Source organism: Gadus macrocephalus, chromosome 22, assembly GCF_031168955.1.
Source record: "Gadus macrocephalus chromosome 22, ASM3116895v1".
NCBI lineage: Eukaryota > Metazoa > Chordata > Actinopteri > Gadiformes > Gadidae > Gadus > Gadus macrocephalus.
The window spans coordinates 3,481,801-3,507,296 of record NC_082403.1 but is presented as its reverse complement, the minus strand read 5'-3'; the positions used below and the strand labels follow the sequence as shown (position 1 = coordinate 3,507,296).

At 40.8% G+C, this 25,496-nt stretch overlaps 2 protein-coding genes across 2 annotated transcripts; both read left to right on the top strand.

Moving 5' to 3' along the window:
- Positions 1-472: 472 nt before the first annotated feature.
- On the top strand, positions 473-11,959 carry LOC132451087 (beta-1,3-galactosyl-O-glycosyl-glycoprotein beta-1,6-N-acetylglucosaminyltransferase-like). The gene is made up of 5 exons (XM_060043374.1): positions 473-711; positions 1,376-1,908; positions 10,287-10,377; positions 10,737-11,141; positions 11,396-11,959. The coding sequence occupies exons 2-5, from the start codon at positions 1,589-1,591 to the stop codon at positions 11,852-11,854; spliced, it is 1,275 nt and encodes a 424-aa protein (XP_059899357.1). The 5' UTR covers positions 473-711; positions 1,376-1,588; the 3' UTR covers positions 11,855-11,959.
- A 9,730-nt stretch (positions 11,960-21,689) lies between these two features.
- LOC132451733 (beta-1,3-galactosyl-O-glycosyl-glycoprotein beta-1,6-N-acetylglucosaminyltransferase-like) lies at positions 21,690-23,723 on the top strand. Its single transcript, XM_060044363.1, has 3 exons — positions 21,690-22,147; positions 22,509-22,913; positions 23,159-23,723. The coding sequence occupies exons 1-3, from the start codon at positions 22,064-22,066 to the stop codon at positions 23,615-23,617; spliced, it is 948 nt and encodes a 315-aa protein (XP_059900346.1). The 5' UTR covers positions 21,690-22,063; the 3' UTR covers positions 23,618-23,723.
- The last annotated feature ends 1,773 nt before the right edge of the window (positions 23,724-25,496 follow it).

The window sequence follows — 25,496 nt, the reverse complement described above, 5'->3', positions numbered from 1 at the left end:
TTGGGACTTGAGCGTGTAATTTTTTCAAGTGTTGCAGGCAAATAATAAACTGGCTTTTCTGGATTTTGAGCAATCTATTAGGTCATGAAAAATACTTTGCTCTAAACAGCATAACTACATAGTTGATAACCTGGTACCCTTAGCTTATTAGGCCTAAATACGTGTTTTGGGTGACCCAATGCGATTTAAAGAGCCATTAAACCCAAAACCCATTTTCTTTGTTTTAAACATTGTAATTTGTCCTCGCAAATTACATTTCATCACTTGGGATAAGATCCTAGGATTTTTCCGTTCTCCCCAAACACGATATGAACATTCCACTCCGCTGCGCACTCTGAGAGCATTCTTTTCGTATCGTCAGACTCTGGCCCCCAGAAATAAAATTGGCTAACCAATCAATGGCATTGTACCAACTGCTCGACTGTCTCGCTCGAGCCAGTCGAGCGAGCCCAGTTACATTCTGAGCTAGCGCAGAGAGTTAGAGAGGCCTGTCCATGTCATCATTTCTTGTGCTCAGTTCCATATTCTAGGATCACCATCATTTTCTCTGACCTCTCAACGCTCTCTTTGTGCGCTCAATATCCTCATCTGTGCTCTTGACATTTTCCCGCCCACTCACAATTAATTTGATCTGTGCTCGACATCCCCACAGCGTGTGGGAGACTCGCTCATGCATGCTGGACATTCTACTCTAAATTGACTCCATACCAGGTAGGCCTATAGGCTTTTAAATTTTTTTGCATGTTACTTTTGGAGACTTTACATCCTGAATTATTGCCAACATGTCCTCATTCAATGGTAAATTCCATGTGTTACTGAAATGTTTGCCTTATTCTGTATGCCTGAGCACATGGTGTGACTCCTATAAGTCATACGTTGGGCCTGTTGAAAATCAGTGTTGTTGTGTGACCAGTTTCTAATATTATGTCCAGTTCTGTCCAGTCATTTAAAAAATATGTAAATGATGGTTTGAGGATAGCTGTTAAGAGTTACTTTTACAATAAAAATATGATTCAAAATGATGGTCTGAAATTTGAGCTGGAATGTCTGATCTAAGAAGAATTTCTAGTAATGAGGTTAGGCCTCAACAATACAGTGTTTACTAGTTTAGATTCCCATTGGTCAAGTAAAGAACCGAATGCAAAACTTAAGAGTCAGGATTTAGTTGGTGGACGTTTTAGACCAGGATTAGACCATGTTGAAACCAGAACATCAAGTTTAAGGTGCCTTGATTATGCCTTGACTAAACAGAATAATTGATATTCGGCCAACAGGCAGTACCCGTGTGACCTTTATGAGTAATCATTGTACTCCTCCCAGAGAGGAACACATTTTCTGTTGATGGTTGAAGGTAAATGCTCATCTTATCTTTCAGGTTATACTGCTGGCTCGACCAAACCATCAAATTCTGATTTTTTTTTTACTGCCTCAAAAATACCCATTCTTCCATTCAGCAGATTCTCCCTGACCTTAATATCTGGCCCTCATAGTGTGAATTTTAGATGTCCTGCCTGCCTTCCTTTTTGGGCACCAGTCTTGCAGATCATTGCCTATTGCATGAAAACTAATCTTGCCATCTTAGTCGTATATGGGCTTTGGAATGACACGCCTGATCAATGTAAAGTCACGGAAACTTTTGCGAGGAATAATTTGCGTTGCCTTAGTGATTGCTTTTTGGAGGGTATTTTTTATAAAGAAACCAGATAAATGGTTAAATAATCCAGATAAAGAACAGCTGGAGGCCTCTAGTGCTTCATGGGAAGGTAAGGGCGGCCTGAACTGTACGGCCGTCGTGCTTGGAGACCCAGACAGCCTGATGACGGCCCAGTGGCTGGCCCAGAACAGGGACTATAGAAGGAAAGTCAAGCTCACAGATGAATACTACATAAATGCCACTCAGGACTGCAGGTGAGACTGTGCACTCTGTTTTTTCCCAACATTATTTTTATGGACGTTTTTATCATTTGTCGATCGCATGGCTCTTGTGAGTTGTTTAATAATTTGGTGGATTGTTTTCCAACCTATGTCCACAATCATTTTTTTCAATTGTGCTTGCAATCAAGATCCGCAAATGCATTTATTTTAAATTAAATTAAGATATCTACAATTACATCCACACAGATTGCGACATGTGAACTCGTCTATATGCATTTGTCGATCTCATCGAGTTTTGTCCAATGTGAACCACAGCTGTTTCGTAAAATAAAAAAGGTCTGAAAATCTGGATGAGTACATAGCATGGACCTGTAGATGGCGACAAGCCTGTAAAAGAAATTGAGTTAAAACTCACCGAAGACTATTCACATTACGTGTAGGCCTACAACAAACCACAAATATTGTTTACTTGTCCTTTGTAAGAGGATATCCATATGAATATGCCCCGATGCACACATATATTTGGTTTGCTTGTGTTTTTTAAATTGCTATCCACACTCATGACACCTGATGTCGTCGAGTTTTGTCCAGTGTGAACTGCAGCCGAGCTGGCCGCGAAATCTGAGTAAGGTCTCGCTGCAGCCTAGCCTGGCAAGCCAGACCCATATCGGAAAGATATTCGGTCTGGTCTCGTACGGTGTCTTTCAAGTTCCCTCTGCACGCAATAGGATAGTGCTACAACCAATCAAAGCAACGAAGAAGAAGACGTAGTCAGAGTGACGGAAACTTCCATGGGGAAGTGTTGCGAATGGTGGATTGAGAGAATGGAGACCAACGATGAAACTTTTACCGTATCAGGTCGGCAAAACTCCAAATACATCTTTCTTTTCCAGGAAAGACTTCAGTGCAGTTCTTTGTTCATTTCTCAAAGAAATTGATAACTTCAAGTCTTGAAGAGTCGCGGCCAAAGCCGAGTCCAAAGACAGCTTTTCGCCACCAGCAGCAGCCATTATTGTTTACCTCTAACACGGAACCGTCGCAGCTCTGTCGCCATTCTGCTAGATTCCGCCCCTCACGATCTGATTGGCCTGACACACTTTCTGTTTCAAGCAGCGAAAAATGACGACAGAAGGCTAGACCTCCCTGGCTGCAAATTGAATTTGTTGCCGCTAGGGGCGTCTAGATTTCTCGGCTAGCTGCAGTCTGTAGGACATGGACATCCAACGTCCAAGTGCTGTCCCGTGATTCCACTTGCCACCCCCATTGACGTCACTGGCTAATCGCGCGGGAGGGCTTCATTCTCTTCTCGACTATTCCGCCGAGATGAGAACGATGGCAAGTCACTTGAATGAAACAACCTAATTGTGATTGCAAAAACATGCGTTTGTGAAATGTGTTTTTGATGGGTCCACTCCTTAAAGTATAATTCCGGCGCAAATTGAACCCAGGGTTTTTGTTTTGGCATGAAAACCCATCAAATAAGCCCTCCGGCTACTACCTTTTTCATTGAAAATCGAGTATTAGAGTTTGCCCGGCGCAATGTTTGGCGTCCATTAGGGTTGCCGCGGTGTGGACATTTTCACACCGAGTAATACGCTCGTGTCAACACCGGTATTACCGGTATAAACGATATTAACTTTGAAACTATAGGTCAACCGCCATCTTCTCCGTCAATTCTCCTCTCACACTCGGTCACAGCGGCTGGCAGCGCGCCAATTCTCGGCGTCTTATAACGTTCTATATATAATAGTATAATATAATTTTATATATCATAGTATCACGGCCAAAAGCTCTGTGCGCCTCCGGATGGCCGTAGCTCGGGGAGCTCACGTAGAGATTGGGCTTTGCGGGGTTTGTTTACCGGCGTTGCTATGGTTACCGGTCTTGTAAGGAAGCACGTCAATTCTCGGCGCGACAATTCTCCTGCACAGAGCAGAACGGTGGCCTATTCTACACATTTTTACTGAATTTGTTTTTTATTACTGAAAAAAAAAAAAAACTGGTGTTGCCGGTGTGCAACACCGAGTAATCGGTGTTGGCCTCAACACCGGTAACACGGATGATACCGTATACCGCGGCAACCCTAGCGTCCATGTTATTGGCTTGGGGCATTGTGTTTCGCTTCCAAATCGGAATTTTTTAACCACCTATTGCTAAGAAAAATAGCACCAAACTTCTGCATTAGCATGACTAGGGTCCCTACACATAAAACGAAGCGCCAACAACTGTTTGCAAACCACATCTCAGGAAGTGGTGGTGCTCCACTTTGTTGGAGAATCTCCATACTGAAGGGTATAGTTCTTCTGAAGTAGATGAGCTGTGAATTCCAATAATAACCATGGGCGTCAGTTTGGTTTGAAATGTGCTGGGGACAGAGACGCATTCGGAAGTGCATTTTTAGAAGTGCTGGGTACAATGAGGATGCACTCTTTTTCTCTCTTTAGTGCCGGTAATGAAAGGTTCTGAAAGACGGCATAACCATGTAGCTAATTACTAAGGAATAAAATGTATGCAAAATCTGTCTGGCACGTTTTATGAGGAAAACGTTTTCAAAAAGCATCGGACATATGACCCACTATGTTCTACTCCATTTGTCCAATGTTGACAACGTGACATGATATGGCTGAGCTATCAACATAAACAAGAGGAGCTAGGAAAGGAATTTAACTGTGTGTTTAAGTTCAGAAGGGACAAAGGTGTGGCTACACACAGCACTACAAAAGTCGTCAAGATTGAAAAAGAAAAGAATATTTGTTGCACAGCTGAACGCTGTATCACATCATGAGCTGGCTGTTCTCAATTCACGCATTCCATCAAAACTAGCCTACATCAGGCATTCTGACCAAAACTCAAGCACTCCCCCCCACAATTATTCCAGAATTCAAGCAAAGCAAGAATGACCAAAAGTCACTTTGTGTCAACAAGAGACTGACTCCACCGACTATCAATTGCAAGTTAAAACAGCCGACCACTTGAGTGCAAAAAACACAAAAGACCTCGCCCCAGCACCAGCAAATCTTAAGCAATAAATATCGCGTCTCACCTTTATTTATGTGGCAGTGGTCTGCAGATGCATCCCGTGGTGTAGCCTACCACATCCATTTAGTTCATCAGGTTATCGTTCTGATACTGTCCATGGTACTAGCAACCTGCTCTGATGCTTTTTACCTATGTATTCAGGCTAAAATGACTTGATTGTCTGATGCCTCATCATCCCAGCCAAAGAGTATTGGTATTATTAGTAATGGCTACTTGCCAAATCGAAAAAATAACACAGTGTGTCTTTTTCCAATGTATTTGTTATCATTCGTAGCGTTGATCAGCAGAGAAATAATTTGCGGACTATTAGCAACCGAATACGAATGTAGTCTACAGCAATGAGAAGAGCCGTGTAATTAAGGGATAAAATATAGAATGCCGGTCATTGTCGGGAAAATAAGCCCCGACGGGGCGAACAGGACACCGACTCGCAGCGAGGGTAATTGCTTCCCACTGAAGGGGCTTAAATTCGACCGGCGACGTTCTATACATTATCCCGCTTATTACAAAAAAGACGTTGACGTCGCTTAGCAACCGAAGACGCTGGGGTTGAAAAGTTACCGGACTACTTGAGGAGTGATACCACAGACGTCATTATAGGCAAAAAGTCCTTTGTTTTCCTTGAAAGCGTCCGACCTAAATGATTCACACTATTGGCGACAACCTGATTGAAATCAATACGACAAGAACAGTGTTGTATAGTAGCGAAGTAGAAATACTTCGTTACTGTACTTAAGTAGTTTTTTTGGATATTTGTACTTTACTTTACTACTTATATTTCTCTGTACTTTTACTTTTACTTCGCTACATTTTGCGAAGAAAACGGATACTTTTACTCCGCTACATTTCCCTTGAAACCTTCGTTACTCGTTACAAAATCAACTCATCTTTAGAAAAAAAAAAATGAATCATGAGAGATATGAGAATAACGTCGGGGACTGTGGTAGAACACAGACTGCGAGCCTGTTTGGCGAATCAGCTGTCCCAGCGCACGTTCGCAAAGCCCCCTTGCTTAGTTACTGTTGCTACGTCGATCAAAACTCCTACGACTGTCAGCAGCCTGTGAAAGGCTATTTAGCATCGCAGGCCTAGTCTTCAGCCCAAGAAGAGCGAGACTGAATTCTCAAAATTTTGAGAATCAACTTCTTTTGAAGATGAACAGGAATTTTTTTAGTTTTAAGTAATGACTTAAATGGTTTTTACTTTCGGTGCTGTTTTAATAATGATAAATAATTAATTTAATTTGTATAGCACACTTTAACACTGCAAGGAGGTTTGAGTGTCCTTGATTTAAAATGAGCGGTGAGGAGGTCCTGGAGGTAGGTTGGACCGGAAGTGTTTATGGCCTTGTGGAGTTTTGCCTATTGTGTTTGTGTTAGTTGAAATAAACTCCATTATTCTCAAAATTCTGACCCTTTGCTTTTTTATTAACAGCAGTTACTTGTACTTTTACTTTCAGTACTTAAGTACATTTAATATCAGAAAAGTACTTTTGATACTTAAGTACAGTAAAGATCAGATACTTTAATACTTTTAGTTAAGTACTATTCTAAAAGGTGACTTTTACTTTTACTTAAGTAATTTTCCAGTAAGGTATCTGTACTTTTACTTAAGTATGGCTTTTGAGTACTTTATACACCACTGGAGAAGAACGCATGGATCAAAAGAGCGCTTGTCGTAGACCAACTTCGGAAAACTGTAGTTCCACCGTAGAGACGCTAGAGTCGAATTCATGGTCGAAAGGAAGCACATTAACTTTTCAACAAAAATTAAGTAAAGGAGGCATAAAGGTTAGGAGAATTTACTATTCGTACAGCCAGGGCCGGCCCTGACCAATTTGGCGCCCTAGGCAAGATTTTTGCTGGCGCCCCCTACCCCGTTGGATCGCACAGTAAATTCGACTACCAATGTTCATAAACTCAGAGAAGCTACATAGCTTTGTCTTTGAGACTCTTTGATTTTAGATAGAAAATTAAACACACGAAACGTATTACAAACCAAGTAACAAGCAATGAATCACTCATACAATAAGTATGCACAAAATACTGCAAGGAAATGCATGATGTTTACTAAAGGCATTCATAAGCAAAATAATAGATAGATTTCAGAATCAAATTATTGTAAATACAATTAAATGTAGTATGGTTTATCTAGTTTGGTTCTAACCAGAGATTAAACAAGCACTCAACTGAAGTCTAAAAAAAATACAAAATTAGGGCTGTGCAGAGGTAGACGGGACAGCAGCACCTGATGCTGTGTCACTGGGGGTGGTACCGAAATATTTTAAAAGTGCATCTGAAGGGAGAAGAGAAGTATATGTGACGACTGCATGTTACATTTTAATAAAAAAACAGATGCTTGGTGTGCTATACATGAGACTAATATAGACTAATGAAAATGTGATGAGATTCATTCAACTTTATTGTCATTGCAATGCAATTCAGTCTAACCACAGTGCAAAAAACAGTAAAGTGCAGTGAAATGAATGTGTATATATAGCCTATGAATGATATGTGAAAGCTAAGGTGTGAAATATTAACATTAATACACTTTCACTGCACACTCTTGACCCCGCCCCCTCCCAGAGGGCAGGTACAGAGCAACGAGCCAGGCAGGCACCCAGGAAAAAAATAAAAATGATATATATATATATATATATATATGTATATGTATATATATATATATATTTTTTTTTTCTCCCCGTTTTCGGCGCCCCCCGCGGATGACGGCGCCCCAAGCATTTGCCTATACTGCCTATGCCTAGGGCCGGCTCTGCGTACAGCCCCCCTGAATTGGGACACAGCTTAGGAGTCTCACCCCATCTTGTCGTCACGTGACAGCACTTGGACGTTGGATGTCCATGTCCTACAAGCCGGAGCGAGACATTATAGGAGTATCTGGCCGCGTACATAGCATCCACCTATAGAGGGCGATAAGTGCAAAAGTAGACAGCCATGTATCCCTTGCTATTTCAAAGGCACTGTCGTAGTTCAGTTTTACAAATACACAATCAAGCAAGCGTTATGTCGGATAGAATATTAATGGTTCCGGAATAAATGATATGTATCTAAAAGGATTCCTTTGTGCTTCTAAACGATTTTCAGCACACAAGCTGGATGAGGGGGAACAATTTGGAAATACATGAATTGCTGTAATATGGCTGAATATTCAACTTCTATGCAGTTGAAAATATGACCCTTATGAGAAGACAGTTGGCTTTATTATGTTGAAACAGCCAAAATGAAAGTGTAAACATTAGGAGAAAAGTAGGAAGTCCGCAAAGTCCAAAAGTCCCAAAAAAATATATTTTGAGGGAATCCCCAGTGAGGAAAAGCAAATTGCTTGGAAGGAGCTGAGTGATAGTCGTAATCTGTTCTGAAAGTAAGAGTGAATATAATTTTAGAAGACACAAGTTACAACTTTTTTATTTATGGATCTTGATTGTAAATTGTAGGAAGTATTGTGGACTGCAAGGTGATCGTCTTCTGTGGGTCACGCGGGTCATTGTGGGTCATTCATTTGGCCTAGGCATGATCCACAAATATGTAAAAGTCACTTTGGATTTATTATACAAAAACAGGCGGACGTGATGTATTTGTGGATTGTGTAATATCCATGTATATAACAATTTTAAGAGTGAACCACAGAAGACCCACAGAATTTTAGTACTCATTTGGCCTAGGCATGACCCACAAATATGTAAAAGTCACTTTGGATTTATTATACAAAAACAGGCGGACGTGATGTATTTGTGGATTGTGTAATATCCATGTATATAACAATTTTAAGAGTCACAAGTATAGAATTTGCATTTGTAGATCAGTAAATATCCGTGTGGATATCATTTTACGAGGCACAACTACCAAATATTTGTGGATTGTGCCACACAAAACGTGAAATGGGTTACACATAATACAGTCCAATAAAAACGTTAGCCTCCACCATAGACATCGGTACTTAGACTTCAGACTTTAGACTTTATTGTCCCCAAGGGGAAATTTTTCTTCACGTCACAGTACATTACATATATGGGCCGCACGCCGACAGACAATAAACAGAAACATCTACACAGATCTGCATAAACATCTACACAGAGTAGGACTGGGGGTGATTTATCTTGGCCTTTTATTGAGTGCTGTTATGGCTGCAGGCACCAGGCTTTTGCCGTAGCGAGCCCTCCTGCACAACAGGGACCTATACCTGCGTGCAGAGGGCATGACAGTGAAGTGGCAGTTGAGAGGGTGTGTGTTAGGGCTGCTCGATTATGGGAAAAATCATAATCACGATTATTTTGGTCAATATTGAAATCACGATTATTCAAACGATTATCTTTGAGTCTGAAAACGTGTTGTATTTATTCACCATGTCTCTCCCAAAAAAACCGTTGTAACTGAGAACTTTGAAATTACGCCTTAAAAAAATACACAAAATGGTCAAAAAGAAAATGTTCCAATCTAAAATGATATACAGATATGTGTCCAGCTGTTCTGACCTTTCTATAAATCATTAAAAAAAAAAAAAATAATAAAAAAAAAAATTAACAAAAAATCGGATAACTCGATTATGTTAATTTTCTGATCGTTTGACGCTAAAATCGTAATCGCGATCAAAATTCGATTAATCGCCCAGCCCTAGTGTGTGTTGTCCTGCGCTATTGTGGATGCAATGCGTGAGATGGCCTTTATATTGAGCTCTGACAGTGTGGGTGTGGGGAGACCAATTAATTTGGCAGCTATATTTGTGACACGTGTGAGTTTGACCCGGTTTTTGACAGTGAGCATGTTAAAGAAGCAGGTGGAACAGTAGAGCAGAATGGGTTGGACAATACTTTGATATAACAGAAGGAGGAGATGGGGGGCAACATAGAGTCCTTTGAGTTTGCGGATGGCATACATTCTTTGGTGGTACGGCATGGGTTAGTAAAAAATATGAAGGCAACAAAAAAACATTATTTGAAAACTCTCAAAGCCCAACTCATAAACTATCTCGTATTAGTTCCTATGTTCCCCATTTCTCTAATATAAATTAAGAATTGTAAAGCCTTCCCAACTTCCAGTTTTTTTGTTTAAAGAGACTACTCAAATGCCGAATCGATAAAACCCCCGATAATCTATTGAGCTTCAATAGCAGATATATTAAAATCAATGTTTCTGCTGTGATAATCCTCCTCAGTATTCTTGTTGTGTCCAAAAGTACCACGACAAGTGCGTTGCAAATCTGGGAACATCTTCACTTCCTGAATTCATAAATTGTGTCATCTTATCGACCAAATACGTTTATCCAATCCTTGACTTATTAGAAAAGTTGCACTGTTGGACGTGTTGATTTATCATTTTAATTGATAATTAATTGAGTGGCAATTAATTCAACAGAAACTTTAGGTTAACGAGAGGTTACGCCACTCTCGCTTTCCATGAAGAAATGGACTTCCCCCTGGCATACTCTATCGTCGCCCACCATAAGGTCTCTACTCTTCTACCTGGATTCTATTTTTCCCTGTCTGGCTGAAGACAACATAACATTCACAACATGCATAGAGAAAACCTTGATATGCAGTAATCATTAAAGAATTTATAGTCGTATTTACATCAAAACAATTCTGTTCACTACTCATATTGTCTGTGTGTGTTGCTGTACATAATATATGTTCAGTATTTATCTTAAGAAATGTTTACCTCTTAACTTTTCCTCTCTTCTACTCTATTTCTATAATGTACTTTCTTCCTTATATTAAGATCGTTAGACACATGGTGTAACACTTTTATAAACTGTGTTCATCCTGAGTCTAACCAAATCCATGACCTCGTCCCATGTGTCTCCAGGTCGAGAACTTTGAGCGGCTCTTGCGAGCCATCTACGCGCCCCAGAACGTGTACTGCGTCCATGTCGACACAAAAGCCAACGCTACCGTAGCAGCCGCCATCGCCAACATCGCTTCCTGTTTCCCCAACGTCTTCATGGTCAGTCAACCCGTGAAAGTGGTCTACGCCAGCTGGATGCGGGTGCAGGCGGACCTCAACTGCATGTCGGATCTGCTGAACGTCAGCACGGAGTGGAAGTATTTCATCAACCTCTGTGGGCAGGACTTCCCCATGAAGACCAACCTAGAGATGGTGCGGGACCTGAAGGCTCTGGAAGGGGCAAACAGCATACAATTTGAACCCATTTCCAAGAATCAGAAATGGAGAGTGGCAACCACTTGGGCCCCGGTGAACGGACATTTACAGGTGAAGATATTGAAATGAATGAATGTAACTAACAATAATACGATTTATACGGTTTGTGTATAGCACCATCCGTTTGTGACAACACAGCTCCATGGTCTGTACAATTCAGGGAATGTGTTACGCGATGACTTCAAACTTAAATAGAGAAGCCTGGATATTTTTTTCTATTCTTGTTGCACATCATGAGACGGCCTCAATGGCCTATTTCTAGCTAACTATCTTTTTCTTTCTCTACCCTCTACCCCTCCTGTCAGTCAACAGGGAAGGCCAGGGGACCGGCACCCTTCGGTCTTTCTGTGTTGAAGGGCAGCGCCTACATTATCGCCTGCCGGGGATACATCAACAGTGTGCTGACAGACTGTCGGATCCATCAGCTGATGGAGTGGTGCAAAGACGCTTATAGCCCAGACGAGATCCTCTGGGCCACCACCCAACAAATGCTCGGAGTTCCGGGTTCCATGTCGGCCACTTCTCACGTGTATCAAGCAGATTCGATTGCACGGCTGGTGCTGTGGACTGGCAGGTCCAAGTGTCACGGCAATTTTGTGCGGGAGGTATGTGTGTTCGCTGTCGCAGACCTGCCTTGGATCCTGAGCCATCATCACCTGTTCGCGAACAAGTTTGACGTGGAATCGGATTCAGTCGCCGTCTTCTGTCTGGAGGAGTACCTGCGGGAGAAGAGGCTGGCGGAAATTGAGAGTGATGGGAAATGATCGCCTCCCATGTCTAATGAAGTGTCCTTTTGTTGTTCCGAAAGAGGTTAGCTAATTATTGTGCCTGTATTGGTCCATATGTTATTGCAAAAATACTAATGGATGCACCGAAGTATTTATATTTGGGTACTTGCTGATACCAAGTACTGATATTATTACTTAATAATACCATTACAGTTTAAAGAACCATTGAACCCTCTATTTAAAGGAAGGAAATCCAAACACTGTGATTTGAAAAATGTGTTTTGGGCCGAGAATTCTAGGAGTTCCCACGACAACTTTATGTTACTGTTTTGGACCATTGTTGTGTATGAGCATTATAATAAGCAAGGTTGTAAATGAAATGTACAACACAACATAGCGATATTTTATGTGTCCGGGAAGCCTAACTCTCGGACGCGGGTAGTAAATGAATTACTACTCAGACGACGCTTCACCATCCACCCACTGTAGCGTTATACTATGTGTCCGGGAAGCCTAACTCTTTGATGCGGGTATTAAATTAATCACTGCTCAGACGGAGCTTCAACATCCACACACACCGTGGCGTTACGTTCCCGGAAAGCACAACTTTTCCTCGGACGCTGCAGTCAACAGCTGCCCAGGCAGAGCCTTACACGTCCACACAAAATGCGCTAGAAAATAATAAAATTGTATGGGTTCACTGGCTCTTCATCATTATGTCGCGTCACGCTGCGTAAAGTGGTATCGAGTTGTATCGGAGAGGTTTTACGAGTACGGATAAATGAGCACAGTATCGGCTCCGAAACTGGTATCGTTGCGTCCCTAATTTTATTAAAGGTTATAATTGACTAGGTCTTATACGTGTTATGGCCTATGTATGTTGTAGAGTCAACCATGCCCGTCCATTTGGAACAGAAAGTCCACTATCCTACTATGATCATATATTATAGTATCCTAAAGTGGGTGTACTTAAAGGTAATTTATTTTCTTAAGAACCTTTTTTCAGAACTTACATTTTTGTAATTTTACAGAGCAGCCTCATGTGACAATCCTGCCCTCGCAATGTCAATTTCTGCTTCCCCCTGCAGATCAGTCTGACCTCGAGGCCATTGCAAGCCTCTCCCAAAAACAATTGTGGCATATTATATCACAAATTTTTAATCATGAAAATGAATTAAATTAAATTGGTTAAGCACAACGGAAAAGTACTGAGAAGTCAAATATATTAGTTTTGAGTCAATCATGTTACTTCTGGTGCTACTATAGTTTCACCACAGTAGGCACATTTTTCTGGTCATTGATCACAGAAGTTCGCTAAGCCTCAAAGGCTGTTTCATGTTCTTATTAGATTATTTGTTTCTGTATCTGGCAACAAATGTGATTCACTAAAAGGATCTGTTTTGCAAAGATTATTCTCATCTCTTTTTGATCACTTGCTCACTCCTTGTAATTTCTTGATCCTTCATTAAACCTAACTTCATTGACTTCCCTTGTTTGTTAAGTTAAGAGTGCATTCCTCAGTGTAAAACAAGTAATATTTTATACGTGTTGAAGATCTAAAGACATCCAGACCTTCAGAATATTTTCTGCCACACATTCTGCTAGGCGAGTCGTACTTTGATATTACATATAACATTATATTATAGAGCTCCGGGAGTCCCAAACAGCAGCAATTACCTTCGCCTCCATTTGGCGCTTCAATCTGGACTTCAGAGAGTGAACGAACGCTGATGCTCACGCAAATAGAATCACCCGAAATTCGCATAGATTCGCGTCTTTGCATTTACTTTGTATGTATTCGCGCCGCCGCGTTTCCTCTGATCAGCCACAGGTATGCCGGAGCGAGCCACCAGAGGTAGCTGTTTACATTTACTTTTTGCTGTTATGTCTATGGTATTCCGACGGGTTTTACTGGTAATAATGAGCATAATTATGTTTATATTAAATGTGTGGGAATGGAGATCAGTTGTAGACTTGCTTTATTTGGGGGGTTTAGGGGGATGCATATCGCTGGCAAAATCAAGGTTGAATAGAGAGAAGATTTTTTCTGAATAACAGAGATAATATTTCTGTACCACACCGTTGCTATAAAAAAAAGACCGTTGCTACGGATGCTATTTGCAACCGCCGGCTCTAACACGAATATTTAGGATTAGCGGAAGCCAAACAAACCCCGGAATGAATAAGACACCAGTATTAGACTTTTTTTTTTTTTTTATCAAACTAAAATATTTTAAGCCTGCGTTATTCCTTAAAGGAGACATATTATGGCGTTTTCACAACAAGTAAACGTAGTATTTGAGTTCAAGAAAACATGGTTTTGAAGCTGTTTGCTGGAAATAGCTTTTAGGTAAAAAAAACTCTCCTACCGCTATTCCTCTCTGTTTCAGTCCCTTCAGTCTCCAATAGCATCTATCTTCGTCCAGTAAAATGGAGGCGTGACTTGTAGTAGGCGTAACTTGTAGTAGGAGGCGTGTCTTGTACTTTTCTAAATCGCAAGTGTGACTTGTGTAGGCGTAGTAGGCGTGTCTTGTACTTTTCCAAATCACGGAGGTAGGAGGCGTGTCTAGTACTTTTCTAAATTGCGGAAGTGATCTGTATGTAGCAGTGGTGCGCAGGTTCATAAATGACCGCAACTTGGACCTCAAATAGTAGGCCTTATATAAAAAGAATGCACCCGACCCGCGGGTGAAACTGACATCCCTGAGTCATATGCATTTAAGAAATGCATACGTATCTGCAACGGTAAAAAAAGACAACAGATTAATAACTCTAATAATTTGATTGAATACATTTCGGTGGCGCCTCTTATTCGGCCATTCTCAAAGCCTGAAACAGACAACACAAACTTGTTTACATTTTGTGATGCTGCACTAGAAAGCTTATTCAATGAAAACAAAGAAAACTGAACTTGGGTCTTAGCCTTCCACACTCATGGCCTGATAGAATACAAAGGCAGAGTTACAGGTATTTTCATGTTTATTGTGAATTGTACTTTGTACAATAGTTTCAGTTTCAAGGGAATACAACATGGGGGTTTACAAGGGAGTTTACAAGGGAATAGGGTGGACATGGGACTAATTTACGAAGAATGAAAGGCTAGTGATAGTGATTAACCTTGATATCGGGCACAGATATCAATGTGGCTGTTGTGTGGCATCTCCTAATGTTTGTTGTTTAATTTTTTTTTGTTGAGAACCATGTTGCACAACGTGCAAGTTGTTTTTTTGATCTGCGAACTTGGGCCTAGTGGACCATTTGGAGAGTGGCTGTGTGGGCGGCTGGAGGAAGCCTGCCGACTGGGGTTGTCTGGGCACTTTTTTAGGTGATTTATGAAAAGATTTGTCTGAATGATTATATTAAAACGAAAACAGTGATGATGTGAGATTTTCTTGGAACACGTCTCCAGGTGGCACTTGTAGATTTTGTATCCTACCAAAAAAAAGGGAAAAAACAAAACAAATTACAAGTCATTCACCATTCCTACTTTGTGTTGTGAGCATGACTGCTCCAAAAAAGTGCACATGATAAAAACCACGTATCTAATATTATTTTAATCACAATTACCACAGTCACCGGTTTTGTTTATACCATGAAATGCACTGAGAATTACCATCGTGCTTCACAGCCGTCCGTTCATGAGTCTGCACGTGAGCGACCATGGAAGCGTAACTGCCCCGCTTACAGCACGCATGGCACCCCTAAACATTTTCGTCGACTGTGACAAGTTGCAATAACCCTCCATCAGGACAAATTGTGGCACGGAACTGGAATGACAGAAATGTGTTAGTGGTGCAAATGATGCAGGCCATATGGACAGGTGATACACTTTTGGCCATACCCTTATTGGAAAATAGGTGCATACTGTTAATTACATATGTTCTGAAGTTCATAGGCTACCCTGTGATTTAACACGCACTGACAGTTCCCCACCTCCCTACTTCTTCCAAACCATTCATTATGTATATTCCTGAAATTAATTAAATTGCATTGACACACAATGATTTTCAGTGGGGCTCCCTGTAAATTACTGGCCCCTTTAGATCACTGAATACTGACCATACAGTATTGAGTTTACCGTCCAAAATGGTCTTTAAGATTATCTGCAGGGCATGAAATAATGGTGGTTTCCCGCACAGCTACGCTTTGTTTCACTTTCAAGATGTGTTCATTCAGACAGTGTGGTAGAAAATAACCGAGTTCTATCACTTCAACCAACTAAGAGAGCATGAGGAATCGCGGAGTCCGGAGCAAGTGTGAAAAAAATACTTTATCGTTAAAAAGGCAACAACAAAGCCGAATAGTTTGCAAAGCACTGGTGGATGTCTTGATTATTGCGCCTCTTAAGGTTTCCCTATACAATGGTTTTTCATTTTTTCTAGCGGGGACCGCTAAATCAGCATTTATCCATACAATGACAGGAGACATGCATCAACACGTTCCATTGTTCTAGGTTTCAAGTTTGACGTTAGCGCACCCTGACTCTGTGATGCACACACTGGCACTTCACCAGAAATAGTCCCACTTATAGAAAAACTGATGATTAGCTATTTTCCACTATTAATGTATTTAAATGATACATAGGCCCAATACTAATCATAGATTGCCATAAAATGTAACCGTTGATTTCTTTGATAACAGCTTATATGAAGTAGCTCAAGCCTAGGGGGACTGGTCCTGAAAAAAATCATACATGATTGAAAGTAGTTTTGGAATACCCACAACCGGTGGGTCTTTCTTTTCTTGATACTAACATTAATTCTAAACAGAATTTTACACAGTAGCCTATTATAGGAAATGCTCAAAGGAAATCAGCGTAATTTCCAGCCGCCGTCGACGCCGTCCGGCCACCGCCGAAGCTTCGGCGTAATAATGAGCATAGTTACGGTTATGATAGAGCGACACATTCAAGGGTCTGGTGCCACATTGCCTGGCTGGCCGAGGAAATCCCTGTTATTTAGTTCTTCATGTCCAGTTCATATTAGTCAAAATTACTTTTATAGGCTAGTTCTATTCCTACTCAAATTCATATTGAGAAGTTACATTCGAATGGGTGTACTTAAATTGTCAAACCAAGGTTGAGTGGTGAGAGGAGGTAACTATCCTATCCACCCAGCCTCCTGTCACCATGAAGTGAGGAGATCTAAGTTGGATCGGGGAACGTGAGCCATTTGGCTCACAATATTTTTAAGCTAACATTACTTGCATTTAATCTGAACGCCACAGGCATCTATGCATAAATAAACAAATAAATACTTTGTTCACGAGTAGAACTTTTAGCTGCAAGTTAAAGTAGTTAGCTAGATAGCCATGAACTTGCTAGCTTGCTAGCGCTCGTAATGTCAGTTTGAAGGTATGGTTCCACTATTTTCTGGTGCTCCCATGGATTTAAAGCATGTCATACAGATATCAGAAAGAGATAGTAATAGCATTCCAACATTTGAAAACAATGATAAAATACTATAAAAAATACGATCAAATCCCCCATGGGGGGAAAACCCAAGCAGGTTGGGGCTAGGGAGGTGGTGGTCAAAATACGCTCAGTACGCTTAAGTTCGCAGAGCTTGTTTGAGATGGAAGGTCTTAAATTGACCGCCTATCACCTCAGGTGTTTTTTGTTGGACCTTGTTAGCTGTCAGCTAATGGGGGGAGCGTGACTAAAGTGTCCTGCCAAAATTAGCCATGCCCATTTAATTTAAATTAAGCATAGGATATTTGTATAAAAAGATTTACAAAGCCGGAATATAGCATAATTATAGTTTCAAATATGAAGCATGCAGTTAGGCAAGTCTTGGCCAATCTAGGGTGAGCTGTGGAAACGCATATTTAAATCTTAAAAATTTGAAGCATGCAGGAGGGCAAGTCACGCACAAGCCCGGGGGATGTTGGGCAGGGAAGGGTGGAGGACGGGATGAAGGGGTGGAACCCTGACTAGAATGAACCTCTGTGACGAGCTGATGGGCAAAGGAGAGGTTGCTAACAGTTCCTTTCTTTGGGGGGGATGTTGTATTATTCTTTTTTTAATCTGTTTAATGTATATGTGTGCATATTATCATTAGTCATGCGTTGCATTCCTCGCCAACCTTTCAAATATATGGATGAGCTCTAGTGACTACAAAGGCCAGAGCATACGATTCCTACTTATTTTACCTGATAACGACCTAAACAAATTGTCGAACAAGCAACTCAAGAATTGCAAGACAAAAAGTATTATTTGGGTGTACTTGGACATAAAGTAGTACATACATCTATGATAGTTTATTGCAAATTGTAACTCTTATAAAAGTTTATAAATGTTTATTACATGCTTTTGAAACCAACGCTACTTATCCAATAATCAAAGTACATCTTATGATATTAATGTTTGTTTTGATGAGTGTCTTTCGCTAAACTATGACGAAGCTAAAGTCTTGATGAGAAGTTCACAATAATGAGAGAACTCTCTCATTGGGACTTGAGCGTCAGCTGTATAATTTTTTCAAGTGTTGCAGGCAAATAATAAACTGGCTTTTGGGGATTTTGAGCAATCTATTAGGTCATGAAAAATACTTTGCTCTAAACAGCATATCTACATAGTTGATGCCCTGGTTAGCTTATTAGGCCTACATGCGTGTTTTGGGTGACCCAATGCGATTTAAAGACCCAAAACCCATTTTCTTTGTTTTAAACATTGTAATTTGTCCTCGCAAATGACATTTCATCACTTGGGATAAGATCCTAGGATTTTGCCGTTCTCCCCAAACACGATATGAACATTGCACTCTGTTGAGCACGCTGAGAGCATTATTTTCGTAACGTCAGACTCTGGCCCCCAGGAATAAAATTGAAAATCGGCCAACCAATCAATGGCATTGTACCAAAAGGCAGAACTACGATTGGCCCAAGCTAGATGTCAATAATTTCCGTTCAAATTAGTTTTGAGAGCAAGTAGAGAGCCAGTCGAGCGAGCCCAGTTACATTCTGAGCTAGCGCAGAGAGTTAGAGAGGCCTGCCCATGTCATCATTTCTTGTGTTCAGTTCCATATTCTAGGATCACCATCATTTTCTCTGACCTCTCAACGCTCTCTCTGTGCGCTCAATATGCTCATCTGTGCTCTGGACATTTTCCCGCCCGCTCACAATTAATTTGATCTCTGCTCGACATCCCCACAGCGTGTGGGAGACTCGCTCATGCATGCTGGACATTCTACTCTAAATTGACTCCATACCAGGTAGGCCTATAGGCTTTCTTTTTTTTTGTGTATTACTTTTGGAGACTTTACATCCTGAATTATTGCCAACATGTCCTCATCCGATCGTAAATTACATCTGTTACTGAAATGTCTGCCTTATTGTGTATGCCTGAGCACATTGTGTGACAAGTTACTACTCCTATGAGTCATACTTTGGGCCTGTTGAAAATCAGTGTTGTTGTGTGACCAGTTTCAAATATTGTGTCCAGTTCTGTCCAATTGTTTAAAAAATATATAAAATGATCGTTTGAGGATAGCTGTTAAGAGTTACTTTAAAAATAGCAACATGATACAAAATTATGGTTTGAAACTTGAGCTGGAATGTCTGATCTAAGAAAAAATTCTAGGAATGAGGTAAGGCCTCAACAATACAGTGTTTACTAGTTTCATTGTACTACTCCCAGAAAGGAACACATTTTTTGTTGATTGTTGAAGGTAATTGCTCATCTTATCTTTCAGGTTACACAGCTTGCTCGCAAGGAGGACCAAACCATCAAATTCTGCATTTTTTTTAGACTGCCTCAAAAATACCCATTTTTCCATTCAGCAGATTCTCCCTGACCTTAATATCTGGCCCTCATCGTGTGAATTTTACGCGCCCCTTCCTTTTTGGGCACCAGTCTTGCAGATCATTGCTTATTGCATGAAAACTAATCTTGCCAACTTAGTCGTATAAAGGCTAGGCTTTGGAATGACACCCCTGATCAATGTAAACTCACGGCAACTCTTGCGAGGAATAATTCCCGTTGCCATAGTGATTGCTTTTTGGAGGGTCTATTGTATAAAGAAACCAGATAAATGGTTGGTGCCTTTACCATTAATTAACTACCAAAACAGTCACGCAAAAGAACAGCTGGAGGTCCCTAGGGCTTCACGGGAAGGTGAGGACGGCCTGAACTGTACGGCCGTCGTGCTGGGAGACCCAGGCAGCCTGAAGAAGGCCAAGTGGCTGGCCCAGAACAGGGACTACAGAAGGAAAGTCAAGCTCACAGATGAATACTACATAAATGCCACTCAGGACTGCAGGTGAGACTGTGCACTCTATTTTTTCCCAACATTATTTTTATGGACGTTTTTATCATTTGTCGATCGCATGGCTCTTGTGAGTTGCTTAATTTTCTTTGGGGATTGTTTTCCAACCTATGTCCACAATAATTTTTTCACTTGTGCTTGCAATCAAGAACCGCAAATACATTTATTTTTTATTAAATTAAAATGTCTACAATTACATCCAAACAGATTGCGACATGTGAACTCGTCTATATGCATTTGTGGATCTCCACAAATGCAAATCCAGTTTTGTCCAATGTAAAATAAAAAGGTCTGAAAATCTGGATGCGTACAAAGCATGAACTTGTAGATGGCGACAAGCATGTAAAAGAAATAAAAGTGAGTTAAAACCCACAGAAGACTATTCACATTACGTGTAGGCCTACAACAAACCACAAATATTGTTTACCTGTCCTTTGTAAGAGGATATCCATATGAATATGCCCCGATGCACACATATTTTTAATTTGCTTTAGTGTTTTTTTAATTGCTATCCACACTCACTTTCAGAAGAGATTATGATATCTGATGTCGTCGAGTTTTGTCCAGTGTGTACCGCAGCCGGGCTGGCCGCGAAATCTGGCCGCGTACATAGCATCCACCTATAGAGGGCGATAAGTGCAAAAGTAGACAGCCATATATCCCTTGCTATTTCAAAGGTACTGTCGAAGTTGCTATTTCAAAGGTACAGTTTTACAAATACACAATCAAACAAGCGTTATGTCGGATATAATATTAATGGTTCCGGAATAAGTGATATACATCTTAAAGGATTCCTATGCACTTCTAAATGATTTTCAGCACACAAGCTGGATGAAAGGGAACAATTTGGAAATACATGAATTGCTGTAATATGGCTGAATATTCAACTTCTATGAAGTTGAAAATATGACCATTATGAGAACACAGTTGGCTTTATTATGATGAAACAGCCAGTGTAAACATAGGAGAAAGGTAGGAAGTCAAAAGGTCCCAAAAAGTCCAAAAGTCCCAAAGAAAATATATTTTGAGGGAATCCCCAGTGAGGAAAAGCAAATTGCTTGGAAGGAGCTGGAGTGATGGTCGTAATCTGTTCTGAAAGTAAGAGTGGATATAATTTTAGAAGACACAAGTTACAACTTTTTTATTTGTGGATCTTGATTGTAAAATGTACTTGAAAAAAGTATTGTGGACTGCAAGGTGATCGTCTTCTGTGGGTTACGCATATTCATTTGGCCTAGGCATGATCCACAAATATGTAAACGGGACTTTGGATTTATTGTACAAAAACGGGCGGACATGATGTTTTTGTGGATTGTGTAATATCCATGTATATAACAACTTTAAGAGTCTCAAGTAAATAATTTGCATTTGTAGATAAGTAAATATCCGTGTGGATATCATTTTACGAGGCACAACTACCACATATTTGTGGATTATGCCACACAAAACGTGAAATGGGTTACGCATAATACAGTCCAATAAAAACTTTAGTCTCCACCATAGACATCGGTACGGCATGGGTTAGTAAAAAATATGAAGGCAACAAAAAACATTATTTGAAAAACTCTCAAAGCCCAACTCATACACTATCTCGTATTCGTTCCTATGTTCCCCATTTCACTAATATAAATTAATAATTGTAAAGCCTTCCCAACTTCCATTTTGTTTCTTTAAAGAGACTACTCAAAGGCCGAATCGATAAAACCCCCGATAATCTATTGAGCTTCAATAGCAGATATATTAAAATCAATGTTTCTGATGTGATAATCCTCCTCAGTATTCTTGTTGTGTCCAAAAGTACCACGACAAGTGTGTTGCAAATCTGGGAACATCTTCACTTCCTGAATTCATAAATTGTGTCATCTTATCGACCAAATATGTTTATCCAATCCTTGACTTAGAACAGTTGCACTGTTGGACGTGTTGATTTATCATTTTAATTGAAAATTAATTGAGTGGCAATTAATTCAACAGAAACTTTATGTTAACGAGGGGTTACGCCACTCAGGCTTTCCATGAAGAAATGGACTTCCCCCTGGCATACTCTATCGTCGCCCACCATAAGGTCTCTACTCTTCTACCTGGATTCTATTTTTCCCTGTCTGGCTGAAGACAACATAACATTCACAACATGCATAGAGAAAACGTAATATGCAGTAATCATTAAAGAATTTCTAGTCGTATTGACATCAAAACAATTCTGTTCACTACTCATATTGTCTGTGTGTTGGTGTACATAATATATGTTCAGTATTTATCTTCAGAAATGTTTACCTCTTAACTTTTAATCTCTTCTATTCTATTACTATAATGTACTTTCTTCCTTATAGTAAGATCATTAGACACATGGTGTGTAACACTTTTATAAACTGTTATGTTCATTCTGAGCCTAACCAAATCCATGACCTCGTCCCATGTGTCTCCAGGTCGAGAACTTTGAGCGGCTCTTGCGAGCCATCTACGCGCCCCAGAACGTGTACTGCGTCCATGTCGACACAAAAGCCCAAGCTACCGTAGCAGCCGCCATCGCCAACATCGCTTCCTGTTTCCCCAACGTCTTCATGGTCAGTCAACCCGTGAAAGTGGTCTACGCCGGCTGGACTCGGGTGCAGGCGGACCTCAACTGCATGTCGGATCTGCTGAACGTCAGCACGGAGTGGAAGTATTTCATCAACCTCTGTGGGCAGGACTTCCCCATGAAGACCAACCTGGAGATGGTGCGGGACCTGAAGGCTCTGGATGGGGCAAACAGCATACATTTTAACCCCTTTCCCCAGAATCAGAAATGGAGAGTGACAACCACTTGGGCCCCGGTGAACGGACATTTACAGGTGAAGATGTTGAAATGAATGAATGTACGTAACAACAATAAGTTGTGTATATAGCACCATCCGTATGCGACAACACAGCTCCATGGTCTGTACAATTCAGGGAATGTGTTACGTGATGACTTCAAACTTAAATAGAGAAGGCTGGATATTTTTTTCTATTCTTGCTGCACATCATGAGACGGCCTCAATGGCCTATTTCTAGCTAACTATCTTTTTCTTTCTCTACTACCTACCCCTCCTGTCAGTCCACAGGGAAGGCCAGGGGGCCGGCGCCCTTCGATCTTTCTGTGTTGAAGGGCAGCGCCTACATTATCGCCTGCCGGGGATACATCAACAGTGTGCTGACAGACAGCCGCATCCATGAGCTGATCGAGTGGTGCAAAGACGCTTACAGCCCAGACGAGATCCTCTGGGCCACCTCCCAACAAATGCCCGGAGTTCCGGGTTCCATGTCGGCCACTTCTCACGTGTATCACGGAATTTCGATTGCACGGCTGGTGCTGTGGATTGGCGAGGCCAAGTGTCACGGCAATTTTGTGCGGGAGGTATGTGTGTTCGCTGTCGCAGACCTGCCTTGGATCCTGAGCCATCATCACCTGTTCGCGAACAAGTTTGACGTGGAATCGGATTCAGTCGCCGTCTTCTGTCTGGAGGAGTACCTGCGGGAGAAGAGGCTGGCGGAAATTGAGAGTGATGGGAAATGATCGCCTCCCATGTCTAATGAAGTGTCCTTTTGTTGTTCCGAAAGAGGTTAGCTAATTATAGTGCCTGTATTGGTCCATATGTTATTGCAAAAATACTAATGGATGCACCGATGTATTTATATTTGGGTACTTGCTGATACCAAGTACTGATATTATTACTTAATAATACCATTACAGTTTAAAGAACCACTGAACCCACTATTTAAAGGAAGGAAATCCAAACACTGTGATTTTAAAATTTTGTTTTGGGCCGAGAATTCTAGGAGTTCCCACGACAACTTTATGTTACTGTTTTGGACCATTGTTGTGTATGAGCATTATAATAAGCAAGGTTGTAAATGAAATGTGCAACACAACATAGCGATATTTTATGTGTCCGGGAAGCCTAACTCTCGGACGCGGGTAGTAAATGAATTACTACTCAGACGACGCTTCACCATCCACCCACTGTAGCGTTATACTATGTGTCCCGGAAGCCTAACTCTTTGATGCGGGTAAAAAATTAATCACTGCTCAGGCGGAGCTTCAACATCCACACACACCGTGGCGTTACGTTCCCGGAAAGCACAACTTTTCCTCGGACGCTGCAGTCAACAGCTGCCCAGGCAGAGCCCTACACGTCCACACAAAATGCGCTAGAAAATAATAAAATTGTATGGGTTCACTGGCTCTTCATCATTATGTCGCGTCACGCTGCGTAAAGTGGTATCGAGTTGTATCGGAGAGGTTTTACGAGTACGGATGAATGAGCACAGTATCGGCTCCGAAACTGGTATCGTTGCGTCCCTAATTTTATTAAAGGTTATAATTGACTAGGTCTTATACGTGTTATGGCCTATGTATGTTGTAGAGTCAACCATGCCCGTCCATTTGGAACAGAAAGTCCACTATCCTACTATGATCATATATTATAGTATCCTAAAGTGGGTGTACTTAAAGGTAATTTATTTTCTTAAGAACCTTTTTTCAGAACTTACATTTTTGTAATTTTACAGAGCAGCCTCATGTGACAATCCTGCCCTCGCAATGTCAATTTCTGCTTCCCCCTGCAGATCAGTCTGACCTCGAGGCCATTGCAAGCCTCTCCCAAAAACAATTGTGGCATATTATATCACAAATTTTTAATCATGAAAATGAATTAAATTAAATTGGTTAAGCACAACGGAAAAGTACTGAGAAGTCAAATATATTAGTTTTGAGTCAATCATGTTACTTCTGGTGCTACTATAGTTTCACCACAGTAGGCACATTTTTCTGGTCATTGATCACAGAAGTTCGCTAAGCCTCAAAGGCTGTTTCATGTTCTTATTAGATTATTTGTTTCTGTATCTGGCAACAAATGTGATTCACTAAAAGGATCTGTTTTGCAAAGATTATTCTCATCTCTTTTTGATCACTTGCTCACTCCTTGTAATTTCTTGATCCTTCATTAAACCTAACTTCATTGACTTCCCTTGTTTGTTAAGTTAAGAGTGCATTCCTCAGAGTAAAACAAGTAATATTTTATACGTGTTGAAGATCTAAAGACATCCAGACCTTCAGAATATTTTCTGCCACACATTCTGCTAGGTGAGTCGTACTTTGATATTACATATAACATTATATTATAGAGCTCCGGGAGTCCCAAACAGCAGCAATTACCTTCGCCTCCATTTGGCGCTTCAATCTGGATTTCAGAGAGTGAACGAACGCTGATGCTCACGCAAATAGAATCACCCGAAATTCGCATAGATTCGCGTCTTTGCATTTACTTTGTATGTATTCGCGCTGATCAGCCACAGGTATGCCGGAGCGAGCCACCAGAGGTAGCTGTTTACATTTACTTTTTCCTGTTATGTCTATGGTATTCCGACGGGTTTTACTGGTAATAATGAGCATA